The sequence below is a fragment of the Acanthopagrus latus genome, chromosome 18 (assembly GCF_904848185.1).
Source record: "Acanthopagrus latus isolate v.2019 chromosome 18, fAcaLat1.1, whole genome shotgun sequence".
Taxonomy (NCBI): Eukaryota; Metazoa; Chordata; class Actinopteri; order Spariformes; family Sparidae; genus Acanthopagrus; species Acanthopagrus latus.
In genome coordinates, this window is record NC_051056.1 from 16,819,213 (window position 1) to 16,839,644 (window position 20,432).

The following is a 20,432-nucleotide window of genomic DNA, read 5'->3' on the forward strand; positions in this document are numbered from 1 at the left end:
TACAGTACATAAAGGAATATAGGCTTTTCCAGGAAATCAGTTATGTGGGTGTAAAGAAGCAGTAACACAACCCTAATACATATTTCCACCTGCTGTAATATAAATGAATCACACTGCGTAGGCCACTTGCTCATTAAATGCTTTATTGGAAGGTATTTGGACCCACAGGTTTTGCTTTTTCTTTTTTTTTATTGTCTGAAAGCCTAAGTGTAGGACTTTGATTAACCTCGGTTTTATACAAACAAATAAATGCATTGCTTTTGTTTCCCTTTATGTCGACCATCTCCCCCGTCTATAGATTGATTTTCCAGCTGTCAGGTTCTGGGTGTCAAAGTTCATCTTTTCCTGCATTATGCATACGGAGGATACATGCACCGAGGTATGGACTGCTACTCCCAGAGGTTTTGAGTAGTCTACATACAGTGTCAGCGCTGAATATATTTTGTAACATGCCATATTTTTTTCAGTTTTTCACACAGGCAGGGTCGGATATATGTTTGCTTCGTCCTGCCTCACTTCAGCGCACTTAACTGAGCTTTATCCAAGCCAAGGGTCAGTTTGTTTGACACAGAGGCACCAAACATAACGTCTCCTGATGGTTGCATCAACTGGGGGCTCAATACATGTCCCCTTGAGGGCCTGTGGTTGATTAATGTTCCTCAAACAAAGGACACTTTAGCAGCTCAGCGAAGAATTACATGTTTCGCCTTTGTCCAAATCCCCCCCCCCCCTTTTTTTTAACATATCTTCAACGCAGCTGCACACATTCTGTAAAGAAGACATCAAAAACTTGTTGCTCTCTCTTCACACAGTTCAGTGGTTTCCAATCCAGTTCCATTAGACACAGAGGCCCGCTGGTCCATCTAATCCGGACCGACTGGTTGCCAGGTGAACACAATTAACTTCTTGGTTGTACGGAAAATCGGCGATGGCCTCCCTCTGGATTTCCTCGGATGAAGGATCGAATGTTATCGGGCGAGAATACTCCAAGCGCTTTTAAACAGCCAACAAATAGAAAAACAAGAGCAACAAATTAAACTTGTTCTCACGGTCACAGTAATCCTCCCTTGGGTGCGTATGAACACATTAACAGCCTCAGATGAATGCAAATGGAGTGCACAATTAATTTGGACATAACTTACCGACAAGGGTTCTGCATTCACATGAAACACATTATACATAGCACAGAGTTAATTAACACCTCAGTAAACATCATTAACACATATTTGAACAGGTCGGACAAATGTATATTCACTAGTACCGCTCACAAAGGAAAGAACAGCCTTACGTAAAGCGATTTGCATGCAAGGCTTTGAGCCCTCTCCAGTGACATAGATACTCATACCATTCAAGTCACAAGGCTACTATTGAACCACAAGCACCGCAAACCAGGAGTGTGTCCTTGTGTTCAGTCATATTCTACAGCCTTTTTCAAAAAATGCCGTTCATCTCATACAGCAGTCGGAGGGTGCCCCCCATTGCGGCCATTCAGAGTCAGTCCTCTGGTGGAGCGTGTCCTGAACGAGCCCTCAGCGTGGAAAGAATCTGGCTTATCCTCGCAACGGAACACCATGAGGAAGCCGTTCCTGTAGTTTTTATTCATCCACCCGTACAAGAGAGGGTTGGTGAAAGTCGAGCACATGGCCACGATGTGGAACACTGTGTATATCAGTTTGTACTCCTTCAGCCTGAGCGCCAGGTCCAGATCGCTCGCCAGCTGGATCACGTGGAACGGCAGCCAGCAGATGGCAAACACCACCACCACCAGCGCCAACATCTTGGTGGTCTTTTTGCGGCGGTTGATGCTGTCGTTCCGGCTTGACGGGCTGATGTGATTCTTCAGTTTGACCCAGATGCAGATGTAAGCGTAACTGATGATGGCTAAAGGGATGATGTACTGTAGGAGCAGCATTGACAGGCTGTAGATGACTCCATCCCAGCTCGTCCCGTGGGGCCACCTCTCAGAGCAGACGGCGATGCGCAGGTTGATGGAGGGGATCTCCTCGTGGCGGTACTCCCTGAAGATGGCCAGGGGGGCCGCCAGGACGGCAGACATGGCCCAGGTGGCGGCCATGATGAGGAAGCTGGAGTGCCACGTGAGGCGCCGGCCGAGGTGGAAGACGATGCAGCGGTAGCGCTCCAGAGCAATGACCGTCAGGGTCAGGATGGACACGTGCACACTCAGGGCCTGAGCAAAGGGCACCATGTGGCACAGCACAGCCCCAAACTTCCACTCATCTAGCAGAGTGTAAACCAGAGTGAAGGGCAGGCAGAGAGTGTCCACCAGCAGGTCTGCCAGGGCCAGGTTAGCTATGAAGAAGTTGGTCACTGTCCGCATGTTTCTGTAGCGAACAATCATGTAGATGACAAGAGAGTTCCCCAGCAGCCCCAGCAGAATGATGAGAGAGTACGCTGTGATCAGGGTGATCTGGACTCCGAGGTGCTTGGTGATGTCGGTGTGGAAACCAGGCGGGTATACACCCATGCTTTCATTATACAGGATCCAGGGGTTGGTTTCACCACCCTCCCCTTCGCCAGTGCTGTTGGATGTATCTGGCGGGCTCATTTTGGCATAAGTTGTTAGATCTGGTCTGTAACAACACCTGGGGAGAGAAAAGACATAAAATAAATAATTTCCCAACTCAAGCGGTGCAGAAAAGTTTTTCCGACAAGCTATGAAAAGAAACAACGGCAGGTACGTGGGCTGCCACCAAAGATTGCCCCTTGTTTTTGCTTGAACATCTGAACAAAAGCCAATTGTCCCACTGCTGGGAAATGACCCCTGGGGCTCTTCAGAGGTGGGCGACTATTTCGACCTCTTGGACACCTCCGGGTCCGTTCTCCCCTTCTCTACGAACAATAAAACAGAAAATACCTCCCGTGGCTCCAAGAAAAGATACATTCCCCTTCACAACATATTTCGATGGACTTAAAAACATTCCATTTATCCTCAAGGTCTTTTATCTTCAGCGCATAGAATGAACAGCGAAACCGAACTGACGGGAAACATTTTCAGTGATCTCTACACATCACGTGGAAATGCAATGCTGTTATTGAAGGCCTTTGGTATTTAACTTGAGGGAATGAAACAATGCAATTTAGAAGATAAGATAATTCTCTAATGAATGCAATCCCCACTCATTAGTACAATTACCCATGATTGCGTTGAGTAAGTGGTGCTGTTCGTAAACGATAAGAAAAAGAAAAACACATTTCAGTAACGGATGATAATCAGTAGAAAATCAGCTCTCTTTGTACACGACAAAAGGAAAAAAAAAACAGTCCTTATTGCCACCTGTGGTGACTTATATCTAAATTGCCTTGTGCAACTTTTCATGGTTCCCGGGTTCAGTTTTTCCAAGCGACACAAACACCTGTGCCATTACAAAGGCTAAAAGAAAATGACGGAGGAAGCGGTGTGATTAGGGGGAGTCAGCCAGTTCAAAGCTACATCATTAGAGCCACACACTGCTCAAATACACAGTCTGCATCTCATAAAAGGGAATACTGTGTGCCATGCATAAATCCCTTCTGAGAGATGGCCCACATCGCACAAAAAGAATCCTCTCTCTTCAGCATAGGTTGTGTATGCATTGTTTCGAAAGGCCTGTCAATTTACCTGAAAGCCTGAGAGCTCCTGCTGATTGTGAAAAGAACATTTTTATCCTGGCATGTATAAATATATATATAACCACAGTCAGTGTTTGACAATCAAGTAACTTCTAAAGTAAAGTCCCTGCATCCTCATTAAACAGATTAATGCTGATAACATTAGGGGACATTACTGTCAACCAGAGGCTTTCAACAAATCAACAATATCCCTATTTTACAGGATTTAGTTTTCGAATGTGGTTCCTCACTCGCTCGTGGCTGAATGGTGGCCGACACTCGTGTTTTCTGTATGGAATGACTGAGACGAGCAGGACACCATTTAGTGAGAGGTCATCTCTGTGGTGACAGACACTCTTTGGTTGCTCTGGGGATCCTGCAGCCTCTTTATTTGACAGACTGCTGCACAGACTGTCGTTCACTGATGCCTTTTTTTTTCTCTTTCATTGTTTTATTTACAATGAATAATGCTGGAGTCCAACGCCTTTTTTTTTTTTAATACTGCTATTCCTGCTATTTTGCAGCATAATTGTTTTTCTCTGTGTTGCATGAAACATACTGATTGACAGATTTAAAGTTCCTGTATTATGCTATTTACAGGTTCATATTTTTACTGTGGGCGTCTTTTTTTTTTTTTTTCAAATAATTCAACGGTTTTCTCAAAGTGTCTACTGCCGCAGCACCTCTATTCACTCTCTGTCTGAACGCTCCATTTTAGCTCCTGTCTCTCTCAGGCCAGCCACCCCTAACAGAGCTCAGTCTGCTCTGATTGGTCAGCTCTCACAGGCCTGTGCAGCCATCACACACTGTCTTTGCCACCTCAGCTCTGCTGGTGATTTCTCACAGCGACTGTATGGTTGTGACATCACAACCTTGCGGAAGTCCTGACGGCATGTTTGCGGGCACAGCGACTGAACAGAGCGGTGTGGCGATGGCGTATTTTTGTAGGCTAACCCCGAAGTTAGCAACGCCCTGGTTGTATTCTCGCTGAAAATAATACGTTTGTGATACTTACACACTTTGTTCATCAAGATAATCTTCACAGATGAACACCACTTCTGTGATCAGACTTCACTGTGGATGCATGACTTAAAAGTCACCACCACTAAGAATCTTACTGCTCCATTACTATACATGCTTTCTATGAACTGATCATTCTACAAGTTGTGAAGTTAGAGTGGGAACAGTCTGTAAGTAAACTCTGCATGCAAAGACGGACTAGAGAGTGGATGAGTCACTGTGTTTGGTGTGACGACGTTCAGTGTCAGGGACAACTTCTGCGGTCTCTGACACTTGTACTGACAATTTTATGCTATCAATATAACAATATGAAACCTGTTTTATAATAAAATAAACAATGTCATCTTTGAATAAGCAATATGAAGAATCAGGTTTGAGGCTTTTAGGAGAGGAAAGTGTTTTGTAGGCTGATATGGCCTAACAATAATAACACAATATGTTTAGGGCTATATGTTGACATATTGAAAGCTCCTCAGAAGCACTTCATAAGTTCTAGGACAAGGCACAAAATCAAATGTCACAATATGAGATCTCTGATAAATAATCACCAGTTATGTGGATATAGTGACTGAGAGTGTAGAGGCGTGTATTAGAACAAACAGAAGAATCACGCCACTCTACTGTAATGCAGGAAAAGGAAAACTGTGACATGCCACAATATAACAAGTTCCCAAATCTGAGACCATTTAGTCTCATGCCCCGACAGTGATACATGATATATTGCCTAGCCCCATATCAAGACATATAGTGAGGCATGAAATGATTTGCGGGATAACTCTGAATCTACAGGGACAGCTGAAATTGTGGTCATGACAACTACAGTGTGGCACTGCCCATAAACCAAGAAGGGCATGCACAGGCTGGGCTGTACCCACTGACTGTCACCAGAGCAGACAGCCACGCAGGGGCACGGGTAAGGGATTCATCAGGCGGACTGAAGGCGACATGTGCACTTCACAAAGCATCAATGATCCGTCAAAATCCTGATCAGAGATGGAAATCCTTGACCGGAGGCGAGCTCCAGCGCTTCACTCAGGGATCTGTGAAACATACACCTGCTGCATGGAGCAGGAAAAAAAAAAAGCCTCAATACAGCCGGTTTTCTCTTATCAGTGCGCACTGCTGTCAAATTATGTTCAGACACCTAACTCCCAATTAAACATGCGTCGATGCCTCGCTCGTGCGTAATTTGTCGCCATTTGTTTAACTTACTGAAGAGTGCGCATTCACATTATCACCAAGTGCGCTCTTATTCAGCGGAGACAGGTGCGGAACACTTACAGTCTCGTGTGCTCCGCAATTTGGACACTTGCGCATCCTCCTTCAAAAAATGTTTTTAAAAATGTTCCTCTCACATCCAAATTACGCACATACAGCTGAGAGTTTCAGCAGCCACAAGTTACGCAGTCACAGCAGAGGAGATCATTTAACATCCATCACCGCGGGGGATACATTTGTGACACTAAGAGCAGCCCCGCGGTAACCGTTAAAGTTTGGATAAAAGCGATCCACACACGAATGCACTCACCTTTTCCCCTTATATCTCCTTTTGCGAGCGAGTCTTCACCCGACAGTGGCGTGAAAGGGGGGAAAATCCCGAAGCTCCTCCCAAGCTGTAGCGCCCGGTGCGCATCCTGTGGCTCGACTGTGCGTTCCCGAGGCAGGTCCACGGGATTCAGTGCGAGCGTCCGCGTCAGCGCCAGGGACCGTCACCGGAGATCTGAGGAGGGAGTGCGCTCTGCGGAGCACATTTGAAGCTGAAGGCGGTGTCATTACACGATCGAATTAATGCAATTAAACGCCACAGATTGTCTTTTTTTTTTTTGTTTTTTAAAGCGCCAAGGCAGAGCCACAGCGCGTCACTGAGTTTATGACATATCGTTTTTTCTTTATCTTTATTATTCACTGCATTTCCAGGCGAGGCTTTTCACTTTAAGGCCTGTTGTTTCCCCCCCGTCCCTCCCTACTCATGTGTACAACTCCAGCATGAACTTTGGATCAATACAGGATTGTAAAGCAAATCCTCACATATTGCTTTTTATTGTGAGGCTGACATCTCTGCCACGGCTGATCTAATTTCACCAATCAAACCAACAACATTAGAAGTAAACTTCACAGGGCTGCGCAACAAGCCCAGTGCACGAAAGCGCTGTCAGATTTGATTCCCTGGGACGACAATAAAGACACACACACACACACACACACACAGACACACGTCTCACAGCTTATTTCTCTGAGCTTCCATGACTCCCAAAAATAGAATAAAGTTTCTTGGTGAATTGGTCGTTATTTTTAGTTTTAGCCGGAGACAAAAAGAAAAAAGAAAAAAGAAAAGAAAAAAAAAAAACAAGCAAGGTGCAAGAACACTACAGAGAAACAAACTCCTCAGTGAATGATGTTACATTTGAGTTTGGTTGGGAATTTCAATCATGTTTTTTTTTATCATTCTGACTGTGGCATTCACCTGAATGATGTCAGTACTCCTGCAGCATGAAAGAATACAGTTATATTGTGCCTGGAGCTGCTGTCCTTCATAAACTGTAGCAAAACCGAGACAGGTTTGTGGGAAGGACATTTCCAAAGGCTGAGTTTGAAGTTGCCCACAACAGAGAAAAGTGAAACTTTTTCAAACTTTTTGTGGTCCAAGGTCCAAAAAAGAGCGACACCTGTTTCCTATCTGTGCAAAAAAAGAAAAAAAAAATAGCCTCTACAACGTATTATCTAATCAGTTAGTTTGTTTTAGGTTCCCTGGAGGATATTTAAAGGATAGCACACACTTTTTCTTCTATATTATGAAATAAAAGCGTACAGAGGACCAATATAGTACATCGAAAAACGAATGGATTACTCCCCCCCCTCACAATTTATAGTGCAGACTGAACATAAATCACACACAACCATGCAGTACATACACAGCACACACATGACCTTTATGGGAAAGCACAAAAACAAAATAACAGCATGTAAGGTGGGTTGATCTCAACAGGAGACCAGCCAGTTAACTGTTTTTACTTTGTGTGGCGGAGAAGGTGGCTGAAGACGCTGGCTTGGGAGCATTTCCCTGGTTTCCAGACGGTTGTCAGTTTACTGGTTGACTTGTGGTGCTGGTGGAATCAGTATCTGTCTGAAGACTTGGGCTGAGAAACGGCAGATAGTGAATGGAAGTAGTTAGGAGCTGGGGCTCTGTTGTGGCTGTCTTTTATCGAGCCGTTGTAGACGTCCAGTTCATGCATTCGTGTTTTGTCTGGTGGGTGATAAGTTAGAATGGTGAGGTTTTTGGGATTGCATTTAGTCTGGTCTACGTTTAGCTGAAAGATAACACAATAATACTCACGTGTCATAGTGAATACAGAATGGGACATTTAGGAACAACAACCTGAAGGATGTCTGTGACGGTATTTATTACAGCTGACTGATTTTGAAGCTGTTATTCTAAGGCAAACAAGTTGCATAAAGCTGCTTTAAGGAAGTAGCAGAAACAGGCTGTCACTTCAAATTGGATACAAACAAAGGAGCTTTAGCTGTGTCCGAAACCATTTAGAGAATGTTTTGTGGGTTTGATAACAGAACAAGTGCTAATGTCTCCCATGAGCCCTTGTTTTTCTGAATTTCCCTGGAGCTATTAGCAGTTGCCTTTCGCCGTCCCGGCTCAGATTTATCGTCCTGGGAGCAACATCATGTGAGATCCCTGCAACGTCTTGGTGGGACTTTATTTGACGACGCAATAATTGGTGCGCTGATTGACTCAGCCACAGAGATTACCCTTATTGATCGTGGGCAGGCTGCCTCTCCGCCTCAATTTATTCTTTCAATTATGAGCGCCACCCTCCTGCCTCCATGTGCGCCAGGTCACACTGCAGTCAAGGTTGACAGTTTTCCCAGCCTGGCCTGAACGCAAAACCGATAAAGGGTTTCTGTGCCTGCTACAAACTTGCTTATCTCCAGCAGGTTCTGAAAACTGGTGAGCTTTTGCACCGTGGGCTGTGACAAGGATTTTTATACTCCTTTTTGTTGTTCCCCTGTTTGTAAGTCAAGCCACAGGTTTTTACTGCAGGTCTTCACAGCTTCACACGTGTGTTCATGTCAGTCTACACGCTCCCTAATTAGCGAGCTATGTTGGACTCCCCCTCCATATGGCCCAGCATGCTGTATTTATGCGCCACTGCTCTCTCCATCTGATCGCTGTTTCTGTCAAGGTCCTCTGAGAGCAGTGGTGCCACTGATCTGATGACATGATCAGAGACTGTGGCGTCCTCACGTCGCACAACACTCACAGTGGTGCATGCGCTAGCGTTCATCCCATCTCTGTCGTTCTTTCTGTGCAGGCTGTGTGAATGAACGTGAGTGTGAGAGCGGAGGAAAAAAATGTTAGAAATCCCTTCCATGCCTCCTCGTTTTCTTCTTTCAGCTTGAGGTGTTTTTCCCATAGGTTAAACTTTCCGAGTGGACAGCCTCTGATTCTTCAGTGATTCAAAGTATTGATTTAAAGGGATGGACAGTCTGTGAAGTCAACAGATTGGATTCCTGGGGTAAACAACTGCGTGGGATGTTCTGATTACACCCCCTGGAGTACTTTTCTGTGTCTGGGACAGCAAAACTGATCTGGGCCTTGAAATGTCCAATTTTCAGTTAAAGGTGCAATATGTATGAATTGGCATCTTGTTGAATTCAGCAAATCACTAGAATAACCACTAACTGCTGCTAACTGTAGCTACCGTTAGCCATTTAGTTCAGTTAGCAGCTGTGAATATGGACTGCAAGCCTGGTGCACGGGTGGAGTGTTGGTGTGTATGCCGCAGGCATAGGAGCTAGCTTGTTAGCATGCTAACTTCAGTAGCTATAGCTGCACACAAGTCATGATGTCAAAACTGTTATTTCTTCACATTTCTTCAACGTTTTCAACTAAAATTCTCCCATGCTGCACCTTTAGAATGACAGCAAATTGCTCAAAAATGTATTCTAGATATTATTAATGTGACAAATTACTATTTTAGCTGGAAATAGCTGATTATAAATGTAATATCTACACAGCTGCACAGAGGACCATTTTGTCACTTCTGTGTTCCAATGATACATTAAGTTGGTTAATCCAAGTTTGTCTTGTTAAACCGTTGATTGATCGGTGGAAAACCCTTGTGTAATCACAGCTGAGAAGTGTTTTGCTGATTGGAGAAGCAATAAAATTGGCCTTCCTTGAGGCTAATTGACTATCTGGAGCATCAGCAATTTGTGTGTCTGATTTTAGTCCTCAGATGTCCTCAACTGGCAGCTTCATTAAATGTTAGCCTATCCGCGAAACATCAGTCTCAGTGTTGACAGGGAAGAGGCGACTCCAGGATATCGGCCTTCTAGGCAGAATAGCAAAGAACGGCTAGCCATATCTGAGACTGGCCAGTAACAGTCATTGGACAGAGGGAGAATAGGAAAAAGTGTGATGGACAGCTAATTCTAACTTTGAAAATCTATGAGACAGAGAACCGACGAAAAAGATGATGGAAGAGTGCTTGACGCCGCCTGACAGCACGTCTGAGGAAATGTTCCATTTTGCAACACCATGTTATACCCTGTGAACAGCGCTTGACTGGAGCCAACTTCACCCTGCAACATTTCAAAGACGCAACCTGGAGCCTTGCCGACATGTTGCAGACGCCCGCTGGGTATCTAGCCGGTTAAATATCTGGTTGAGCTGCCGAGGAGTCAGGGAGCGGAGAGGAACGAGCTACAGCCAAGGAGAGCAGACACTCCTCCCCTTTCTCCCTCACTCCTCTGCTGTCATCCGCAGGTGCTCTCTAAACCCAGTCGTATTATGCGTCCATTTGTATCCACTTGAGTGAGCACAATAACAGCCTACAGTGTCTGCATCAGAATACACACAAAGGCTTGTTTTCAGTGAGAAAATAATCCCAACTGCTGCACATTCTTATCTGCCCACCCACCCATATACATTTCTTTTTCAAAAGTAACTTATTGTGTGACCTTGTGATGTGTGAACCTGACACCGATCATTTATGTTGCGTGCAAACTGCAACTGCAAGATTCCCAATGACAAGACATACGCGAGGCATTATGTAATTGCATTCGTGCTTGACTGATGGTACACATGTACCAGGTAATGTACAATAATGTGAGTATTATTCAGTCTGTGATAACAGATGTCTGATGTCTACTGAGGCTCTATGGAGACCTTTTTTAAAGTCTGAAATAAAATTACTCTGATGATGTCATCGAGGTCTTGCGACTACATTTCTTTGGAAAAAAATTACTTACAACACAGAAAAATGCAATTGAATGGTCATCCCAGTCTGATTTACAAGTCGCAAAATCTACCAAGCCCAACTTCACCGACATAAACACACATGACATCACAGCAGCGTAGTGGTGCACGAAGTGAACAGTTACCTTTGAACCTTTTATCAGTTTTTACTTTATACTATTTATTTTGTGAAAAGTGCTGCAACAACTTTGTAGTAACCATTTCCATTTCTATTCAGTGGATTCATGCTTAATAGAAGTCTCTGCCAGTGTGAGGAGGGAGGCTACTCATCCAACCCCATGTGAAATCAGCTGCTGTGGTTATTTGTGAAGATCGCAGACTCTCCACACAAACATCCCTTTGCTTGCTCTGCTCTGAAAATATCGCTAACTTTTTGTCGTGCCAAGTCAAAGGACATTTTTGGGGATTTGAACTCCTCTATTTTTTAAAAATCCTGACCACCGTCCTGTGTTTTGCCAACACATAATGAAGAAAGTGATCATGCACATTTGCTGTAATGGAAAAATGAAGCATTTGCTCACAGCAGAGTTCACAACAGAGCAGTGAGAAGTTAAGCAGAAGATGAGTTTAGAGGGAGAGGAAACATACAGCCTCCATTCACGTGCTGCTGTTTGCTGTCAAACATGCGGACCAATCAGATGCGCGTCTGTGGTTGGCGCATGCGCGGGACGACTGTACGTCTTGTTCCCAAACAGAAGCAGCGAAGGGAGCAGAGAGCAGATGGAGGCACTCTGAAGAATTTGGCCACTCGTTTCTCCGAACAGCAGTAGACGTAGGTTCATAAAACCGGTAACAGAAAGTTTATCATAGTCGCTGTTTAAAAGCTTAATAGTTGTTTTGCTTTATGTCGCGTAAACTGTCTGTTTCGTGGCTACTGTAAGCTAGCTAAACGGTCTCAGGCTTAAGTGGGAGGGCACAAGCAAAAATAAACATCTGACCACGCGTTTCTTCGACAGTTCAATTCATAAGCTAGCTTATAGAGCCCCGTGATATATCAGCTGATTCCCAGTCCTCACACTTGAACTAGCTGTGGTTGACACTTTTAAGTATGTGCTCAGTGTATTCAAGCAAGTGGAGAGTTGTTAGAGTTGGACCTGAAGGGGAGGTGCACAGTCCTTTCTGCTGGATACACATTTAGACAATGATTAACTTAATGTAGCCTGCTGCACAACAGGAAGTTGTTGCATTTGAATCATGTGAACTTTTTATGTGTTTTATTTTTGTTTCTGCTGACATATCAAACTGTGTCTTTCAGCCTCCAGACTTTTGCTTTCACTTCTTCAGTGTGGACAGACTTTGGAGAGGAAAGTACCCATATCATGGCGGCTGCTGCTGCTGTTGCTTCGACCTCCAAAGGCAGCCTGAGGGAGGACCTGACATGTGCCATATGCTGCGATCTGTTTAGGGAGCCTGTCATGTTGGCCTGTATGCACCACTTCTGTAAACCCTGCATCTCCAGGTACTGGAGGGGGACTCAAGGCCCTGTCACCTGCCCTCAGTGTCGCAAGGAGTTCAGCTCCAAGCAGTTTCAGACTAACTACCTTGTGACAGCCATGGTGGAGAAGGTCAGGGCCACAACCTCGGACACTTACATCAAGAACCTAGAGGTGAGTTTACGCCTCCACTTCATGTTAAACCGTGATCCTGCTGGCTGCCTTCCATGCCTTTACAATTGTCATCTGGAAAGCGTTATTAATGGTCCAGCAATCTTAGACAAATAATCTTATGTTCCAAAGTAAACCAATTGATTAAAAATAAGCCCTCTATAAGATTGAGTTACATAAGTTGAACACAATAATGTGCTATGTTTCAGTACACATCTGTGTTTATTCCACTGTAGTTCCACCCTGAACGTCTCGGCATGAATTGCTCAGAACAAAGATCGCACTCCACTCCCTTTTATATAACCTTGTATGACTGGCTATATGACTTAACCACAGCAGGGGAACCAGAACAACAAAACTGTCTGTACATTTTAATATAATCCAATCCAACATTCCTTTAATAAATCCTACATACTGTGATCGTACACTTATTGTGTCAGGAAGGTGTTTTTTTAAACTTCATGGTAGAATAGTTGAACCTTTTAAAACATAGGCGTATTGACTATCCTTTATCTTGAGAGTTGGATCAATATCACTCTTTCCAGTAGAGTCCCAGCAGGTGTTTAGCTTTGCTCGACATAAAGATTGGGAATGGGGGAACCAGCTGGCCTGGCTGCGTCCAGAGGTAATAAAATCCACCAGGCAAACTCACTGATAAACACCCTTATATCTTGATTGTTTAATTTGTACAAAAACTGGAGTGTAAGTGCAACAAGTGGCAGGAATTATGAATGTGGTAAATGTGTATGAGTATTTCTAGAGTAGGTGCCGCAACTTTCTGTGCTCTCTACTGCATGACTGCCAACCTTATGATCATCACAAGACTTGAGAGAAAGAGGAAGCCTACCCACCAAAATGTTTGACGATTTCTTAAATGCTTTTGTTTGTGCTGCTATCATACCAGATAAAAGGCGATGTTTCAAAATATCAGAAACATCTTTCAATAAAACGCAGCAGTTAGATTAAGTAACACAAAGTACTTCCTTACTACGTGGTCAACTCAGTCCACAAAAGTTATCAGGCTCAACAAAAAGAGACCCTATATTGAGGAAGTCGTATTTAATGCAGGGCTTTAATGAACTCTCTGACAGTTGCTATTGAAAATCTTGATCCCCTGCAAGGTCTCTTTGTGTCACTGTTTCTGTTCCCAATCTGATTTGATTTGCATATTGCTGAGCAGAAACAGCTGAGAGAGACATTGGAGAGCCATCGCCTGAAGAAGGAGGACTTCATCAACAGCATTCGCAGAGACAAAGACAAGATGGAGACCATAAAGGTACACTGCTGTGCGGAAACTGGAGGGATGGCAGCACTTAGCAGATAAGAATGCACATGTTCCTCCCTAATGGTTGTTTGCAGTATGTCACTGTGCGTGTTGAGTGGTGTTTGCAGATGTGATAAGTGACACTTTGTGCTATGTGATATATAAAACATAAGGGTCTTGTGCCTTGATGCATAAATGCTTTTCTAACCTCTGACTTTATTGTGTGTCAACTGTGCGCAGCAAATCCTTCCTCCTACATACGGTCTTATTTTTACATGATGATGATTCTGCATGACTGATGCATTAAACCAAACAATTTTACTTAAAGTCGCTTAAACACTAATTTACAAGACTTCATTATAACTCACAACAAACTGCACAGGCAGAGGAAATGGAAAACAAAAACACGTCTAATATGTGTGTAAGACAGATGGAGGATAATTATTTGAGTTCAGTTGTGCATGCTGTGCTGAGATGATCAACAGGAAATCCTTTGCTGCTTAAATGGTGTGCATTTGTTTGGCACGAAGCTCTTTGATGTGTATGAGTTGTAGCTTCTTTACCACTTAGGTGTGTCTCTGGAGATATGTACTTTGCAGAAGTTATCGAGAACTTTAATTGTACAAGCTGCTTAGCGACAAAAGAATCATAATTTCTCCCCATTGCAGAAAATCGGGGCAGATCTGCAGACTCGTGTCAAAGGGGAATTCCGAACCCTCCATCAGATCTTGCAGGACGAGGAGACCTGCGTGCTGGAGCAGCTGAAGAGAGAGCAGGAGGAGGAGCTGGAGAAAGTTCAGCACCACCTGGAGGCCGTCGAGCTGGCCGTGAGGGAGCTCGAGGACAATATCAGAATGCTACGGCAGGCTAGTGCCACCACTGAGAACACCGTACTGTCTGAGGTGAGATCTCCGCTCAAAGTTACCAAGGACTGAAACTGCCAAAATCAAAAAAATTGAAAAAATGATAATTTTCTCTATGAATAAATTGACATATCATTGAATTTACTCATTTGTCTATTTCTGTTCTTTGCATTTTACCATAAAAATATTTATTTCTACTTTCCTTTTTCAATTTCTGCTTTCTTATGAAAGTGTGAAGGCTCTTAATCAAAGTGTATCGTGGGTCATTTCGTGGGGCTGTCTCTCTTGGTCTTGTTTTCACCCAGTCCCACCATCAAGTGCTGTGATTGGTTCTGAATGACAAAACATGACAAAAAATGTAGAAATACATAATTAAATATGTTTGTGGAGATGGATAGGGCGGAATTGGAAATGGGAAATACTCCAGAAGTAAATACAGAAATTAAAATGCAAAACAAATTAAAAAAAAAATCCAAAGACTTTTAAAAAATGAATACATTAATAAGTAACAAGTAAAATTAAGTCTAAAGTTAAAACAAAGATAAATGAGATAAGATTAATACAGAGGGAAATTTAAGTTAAGTTAAAATGAATTTAAAATCCTTTGTATAGATTCATTAATGTCTCCAGTATTATTTTTGGTGCATTTAATGGCATATTTTTTTATTGAACCATTTACTTTCTTTATTTCTTTAATTCTAATTATGGCAGGTTCGGTCCTCTGTACAAGGTGTCAAGCTTGTGTTTGTAAATCACATCTGTACTTTAGATTAAACCAAGAGCTTCATCTTATCTGACTTGTGAAGTTTGAGACAAACAGTTGTTAATGTGTTTTTTTTTTCTTTCATTTCCTTCTCTAGCTTCCACAGCTAAGGTAAATTCATTGTTATGAATGATTGATTGTTTTTGGCATTTTGGCACCTCATATGTCATACGGTTATTTGATTTCTACATTTCCATTTAGTCTCACTTGAGCCAAGAATGAATGGTCCTGAAGTCCGTGTTTGCTTTGTTTCGACAGACCGTGCGTGCTGGTGGATACGGCCCCGGAGTTTGATATCAACGCTTTCAGCAACAAATACTTGGCTCCGTTACAGTACATCACATGGAGGAAGATGTTCAAGTCCTTAAAGCCAGGTAATTGTTCCTCTGATGTGCTTAATTGGACACAATAAGCCTTCAGCAGGGAAACTGGTTCTGCCACAACAATGAGAGTAATTACAGCAAAATTATCTAATTATTTTAATAAGCTATTGAAGTGTTGAGAGAGTGGCAGTAATGACACCATTGTCCCACTGATGGGATATATTTTCTATTCAAAATGTGACGCTCTGTTGAATCCTATTCCCAAAAAATATTATCACTCATACGAGTCATTAAATTGTTTCACCCCAAAGGTCCTTCCCCATTAACGTTCGATACTGACACAGCGCACCCGAACATCTACGTCTCCAGGGACAAAACCGTGGCAGTCGAATGCGACACTGTGGTCCCATATATAGACCACAGCAAGCGTTTCCTCCAGTGCGTCAACATCCTGGCTGCCCAGGGCTTCCAGACTGGCCGACACTACTGGGAGGTAGAAGTGGGCTCCAAGCCCAAGTGGGACCTGGGCGTCGCCTCTGAGGCCATAGACAGGCGTGCTCGGATTAAGCTGAGCCCTGAAAGTGGCTACTGGACGCTGCGGTTGCGCAACGGGAATGAGTACTCGGCCGGCACGCAGCCCTGGACGAGGCTGCAGCTCGCCTCCTCCCCTCAAAGCCTCGGTGTGTTCTTAGACTGCGAGGAGAGAAGAGTGTCCTTCTACAACGCCGACGACATGAGTCTGCTCTACTCGTTCACCAATGGGCCGAGGGGCAAAGTGTTCCCATTCTTCAGCCCGTGCATCAGTGGGAGCAGTCAGAGACCTCAGCCCATCAAACTCCTCCACTACCCTGCTGTGGCTCTGTCGGGCTAATGCGGAATCAGTCAATGAAAGCTTTTCAGTATGTAACAGCTGCCCATTCACTTATTGACCAGTGACTCTTATCAGTTGCTCTCGTGTTAAACATTTCAGACTCTTCGCATTTCCCATGCTCTAATGATCGGGTATTGCCAGATGCATCCATTTTCTTTCCGAAATGAACTTAAAAAGCCTCGAAATGTTGAAATGCCTTGAAAATTGCCGTATGCGCCATTTGAAAATCCCATTGTGCTATAATTGTCCTGGAAAGGCTGAATCATTTTTGCTGGAGAAATCCCATTAAAAACAAATATGCAACCATTTTTCGGTTGAATAAAGTGACGCTAAGATGCAGCAAATGACATTTAAAGATGCTGGTTCTTCTTAAATACTGTAGATGAGATGAATTAATATTACACGTGATAATTTGAATTGTTTATCTCTAATCAAGTTGTACTATCTTTAGGCTCACTTGTTAAATTGTTTTGTTTTTAGTCACCATTGAGTTCTGTATGTAGGAACTGCGCACTTTACTGTGAGATTTTATATTCGACTAAAAGGTTTTTCATTTTTTCTAGATGAAATGAAACTGTCTGTTTTCTGACAGAGATGTAACGCACACAGATGTAACTTCATGCCACCTTCCAGCATCTTCAGCTGACTTTTGTCATTATTTGTACCTTCATGTATATACATTACATGTGCCTTAATTTCAACACTGTCATATAATATACACTCACTGAAAATTATTCAAATGTAGTTCTTTGCAGTATGTTGCATATCATTTGCATTTGCATGTTCGATCGTGAAGAGCAGTTACTGTAAAAACCTGCTGATGCAAATAAAACGCCAAATCACTTTTTCTCTCAAACAACAACCTTCTTTGATCCTTTCTGCAGCTGTGACTGTGCGCTCTCTCATGACCTCACTTGAAATAATCAAGGATGTTATTAAGCATCATCAAAGCAGAGCACGCAGCTACGAACGATTATGAATGCGCGAGCCATCTCTGACACTTGAAGAGAGCGAGAACGGGCGGGCTCTCGGGTTATCTTTACAAACACACAAGAGCACCGACGTCCTGTTTCCTCCCGCCAGGTGAAAGGTCAGATAAACAGAGTGACAGTGGGGATGCCTCTCGGCCGTTTGGCGGGCCTCGGGGGTATGCCGAAGCAGGATGCTGCTGCCTCCTCTGCGCATTGGAAAGGTGGCACAATGAACTGCACCGGGGAGGGGAGACATGTTTTTCCTGCACAGTGACTACATGGAATGAGTGTTTTTTACAGTTATGACACACTAATCGCTCATTTTGGCCTATAAATGCAAATTGGAATTAACTCAATTTCCTGAATTGAAGAGTGTCAACTGTGTTCTGGGAGAGCCTTTATGTGGCTTCATGGACTCTTTGGTCGTCTCTGTGAAGCCATTCTTCCCCTTGGTTGAAAAGTGATACACAATTACATGTACTGTAATTACCAGCTGCGACAACATCAGCTGGTAATGTTCTCAGTTTGTGAGTCTGTGTGTGTGTCATGGTAAAATGTGTTCCACAAAAATACCTTTGTTGTTTCGGTTGCAGGAAGTACCCCCAAAAGCATTTTTGAGTATTTTGCCAGGTGTTTACATCAACCAACCAATCCACCGTGAGCGAGCACTTAGCGACAGTGGTGAGAAAAAAAATGTCTGTCTGCAGACAGATTTTTGTGTGTAGCGTCAGAACCATGCGAGATAGTCATGAGACTCCACAGGTCAGCGTATGTGAGAATAAAAATGACGCTTGTGCTCAAAGATGGGTGGGATCAGATTAACCCAGTTCTAATGATTCCTGTCCACTCTGGTGCAGCTGGTGTCACTGCCGCCTCCGGCAACTATTTTTGTCAATACAATAGAATCAAAACCATGCAAGATGCAGACATGAAACTTTACAGGTGCGTTGTTGAAGTCAAATTCAAGGTCAGGTTTGATCTGACCCATAATAATGTAGTAATCATGGGTCAGGACGTGAACGTGTTGATGGATAGCTGGTGTGGTCCCATCACAGGGTGACTTTAAGAATTTTTGCTGAGGTAATTAAATGGTGATAGCTTGTGGAGAGGCTTTTAAAATCAAACATTGTTCACTAACATTCATAACATTTCAGTATTGTTCCACAGTGAAAAAAATAACAAAACATGTGAAACCAATGAGTCAATGTACAAACAAAGAATCACCACCTGCCTCTGCAGTTCCCCAGAGCTTCACAGTGCACTTCAGTCTCTTTTAGCTAATTTATTTTGTTTCCTGTTGTGCAACTGTAATGCTTTGGTTCAGCTTTACCGCTGTGATGAACTGTTTCCAGCAAATAAAGCTCTAATAAACGGCCTGCCCAGCCACAAAGAGCAGACAAAGTCGGCAGGTAGCTGGTTAACGTAGTGGATCATTTGGCAGCTGAAGAGACAGATACTTCCCTCAGGAGTTGGTGGAGAACAAAACAGAGCTAATAGCACAGAGAGAGACTTACAATATTGTCTGGTGAAAACATGGCTCCAATTAAATGCTAATGTTTCTCCATATCTGCTGGATGTTTCCATTCACTACATCATCTTTTTATGGTCATAGTACGTTAATGTTGCGTTTGCTGCTCGTTTTGCTGCCTCCGAGTGACCAAACAAAAAGATCGCAATAGATTTTAATCAATTTAAGATTGCGAAAACTTTCACAAGAACTTGGTGAAGTTGATTCGAGCTGCAGTGACTTACATGTGAGCACAAAGGAGCACTTCTCCTTCTTCATGTTGTCAGGAAGCTTCCCATAACCGATGACTGATAATGAACTTGACCTAGAACCGAAAAGGGATTTTTGGCAACCACAATCATAACAAACCAACAAAAACACACACACAAAAAAAACCAGTGACAGCTACTTCAAAGCAGCTTGGCAGAGTGCAGCGCTGTGCACAGGCCCATGGGCACGAGCCTCGGTGAGGGGAGTGAGCAGGGGTCACACACGTGCTCCACATCCTTCCTATGATAGTAGCTGCGGATCAGTAATGTGTTTCCTGACCTGAGGATGGGCCGGACGTAGAGTGCTGGCACTTCAAGGACGAGTCCTTGAGTCCTCAGCTGTCTCTCAGGAGCCGGCAGGAATGATTATGAGCCTGAACCTTTTTTCATCTGACGCAGCAGGGGCGACCATGCTACCCCCGTGTGAGGGCTCTTCGGTCTGTTATCACTGTTGTCTGAACGGTCATCTCAACGCTCATGTGTGCGAGTTTATCCTTCTATTGGCCGCCCAAGTGTTTTCACGCGTCCACGATGTGATCTGTTTTACGCCCGTGATGAGATTTGGTAACTCCCTGGACATGGCTTTGTTAGACTATCAACACGATTTAGCGTGTTTATTTTCCTCTGAAGCCCGCGGCGCTGTGGGGCTGAAACCCGGAGAACATTTTAATTACAACCATTCAATCACAACATTGTGTTTTAAGGTCAGAGAGGTGGCTCGCCGTAAGGGATCCGGGGCGGAACACATGCCCACAATAACACCCAGCGCTCCCTTTGACTCCCTGTTATTCCACACACTCCTGATGTCGGGCTCTCTCCTGCTCAGGGAATAATTGAAAATAACATAATCAGATTGAGAATTTTCCCCCTCACATAGATTCAGCCTACAGCTGCTGTCGGCTGACTGTTGGACCACTGCTCAACTGCCAGGAAGAAGTTTTGAGTCAGCGTGTGTCATTATTGTAACAATGGGTTTCCAAGTGCATATACAGCATGCTATTGATTTCACAGCTCATTGTATGATGCCCGGGATTGATTATTCTGTCTCTGAATGGCCAGGCCGCCTCTTCTATACCTCTGAATTACACAATTAA

General features: G+C 43.7%; 2 protein-coding genes across 3 annotated transcripts; one reads left to right on the top strand and one right to left on the bottom strand.

Moving 5' to 3' along the window:
- Nucleotides 1-132: 132 nt before the first annotated feature.
- On the bottom strand, nt 133-6,580 carry npy7r (neuropeptide Y receptor Y7). The gene is made up of 2 exons (XM_037076038.1): nt 6,158-6,580; nt 133-2,603 (listed from the first exon to the last, which is right to left on the bottom strand). Exon 2 carries the CDS (start codon nt 2,564-2,566, stop codon nt 1,451-1,453), a length of 1,116 nt encoding a protein of 371 aa, XP_036931933.1. The 5' UTR covers nt 2,567-2,603; nt 6,158-6,580; the 3' UTR covers nt 133-1,450.
- A 4,956-nt stretch (nt 6,581-11,536) lies between these two features.
- Nucleotides 11,537-17,453, top strand: trim105 (tripartite motif containing 105). 2 transcript variants are annotated; one of them, XM_037077823.1, is made up of 7 exons: nt 11,537-11,675; nt 12,159-12,510; nt 13,688-13,783; nt 14,440-14,673; nt 15,495-15,508; nt 15,656-15,771; nt 16,032-17,453. In XM_037077823.1, exons 2-7 carry the CDS (start codon nt 12,223-12,225, stop codon nt 16,589-16,591), a joined length of 1,308 nt encoding a protein of 435 aa, XP_036933718.1. In that variant the 5' UTR covers nt 11,537-11,675; nt 12,159-12,222; the 3' UTR covers nt 16,592-17,453. The 2 variants fall into 2 exon arrangements, with proteins under 2 accessions (XP_036933718.1, XP_036933719.1); XM_037077824.1 differs by having other exon boundaries at nt 11,563-11,692.
- The last annotated feature ends 2,979 nt before the right edge of the window (nt 17,454-20,432 follow it).

Coding starts and splice junctions, on each gene's coding strand:
- trim105 (XM_037077823.1), top strand. CDS start 12,223: ATGGCGGCTGCTGCTGCTGTTGCTTCGACCTCCAAAGGCAGCCTGAGG. Junction 12,511..13,687: donor CTTACATCAAGAACCTAGAG/GTGAGTTTACGC, acceptor ATTGCTGAGCAG/AAACAGCTGAGAGAGACATT. Junction 15,772..16,031: donor GTTCAAGTCCTTAAAGCCAG/GTAATTGTTCCT, acceptor TTCACCCCAAAG/GTCCTTCCCCATTAACGTTC.
- npy7r (XM_037076038.1), bottom strand. CDS start 2,566: ATGAGCCCGCCAGATACATCCAACAGCACTGGCGAAGGGGAGGGTGGT.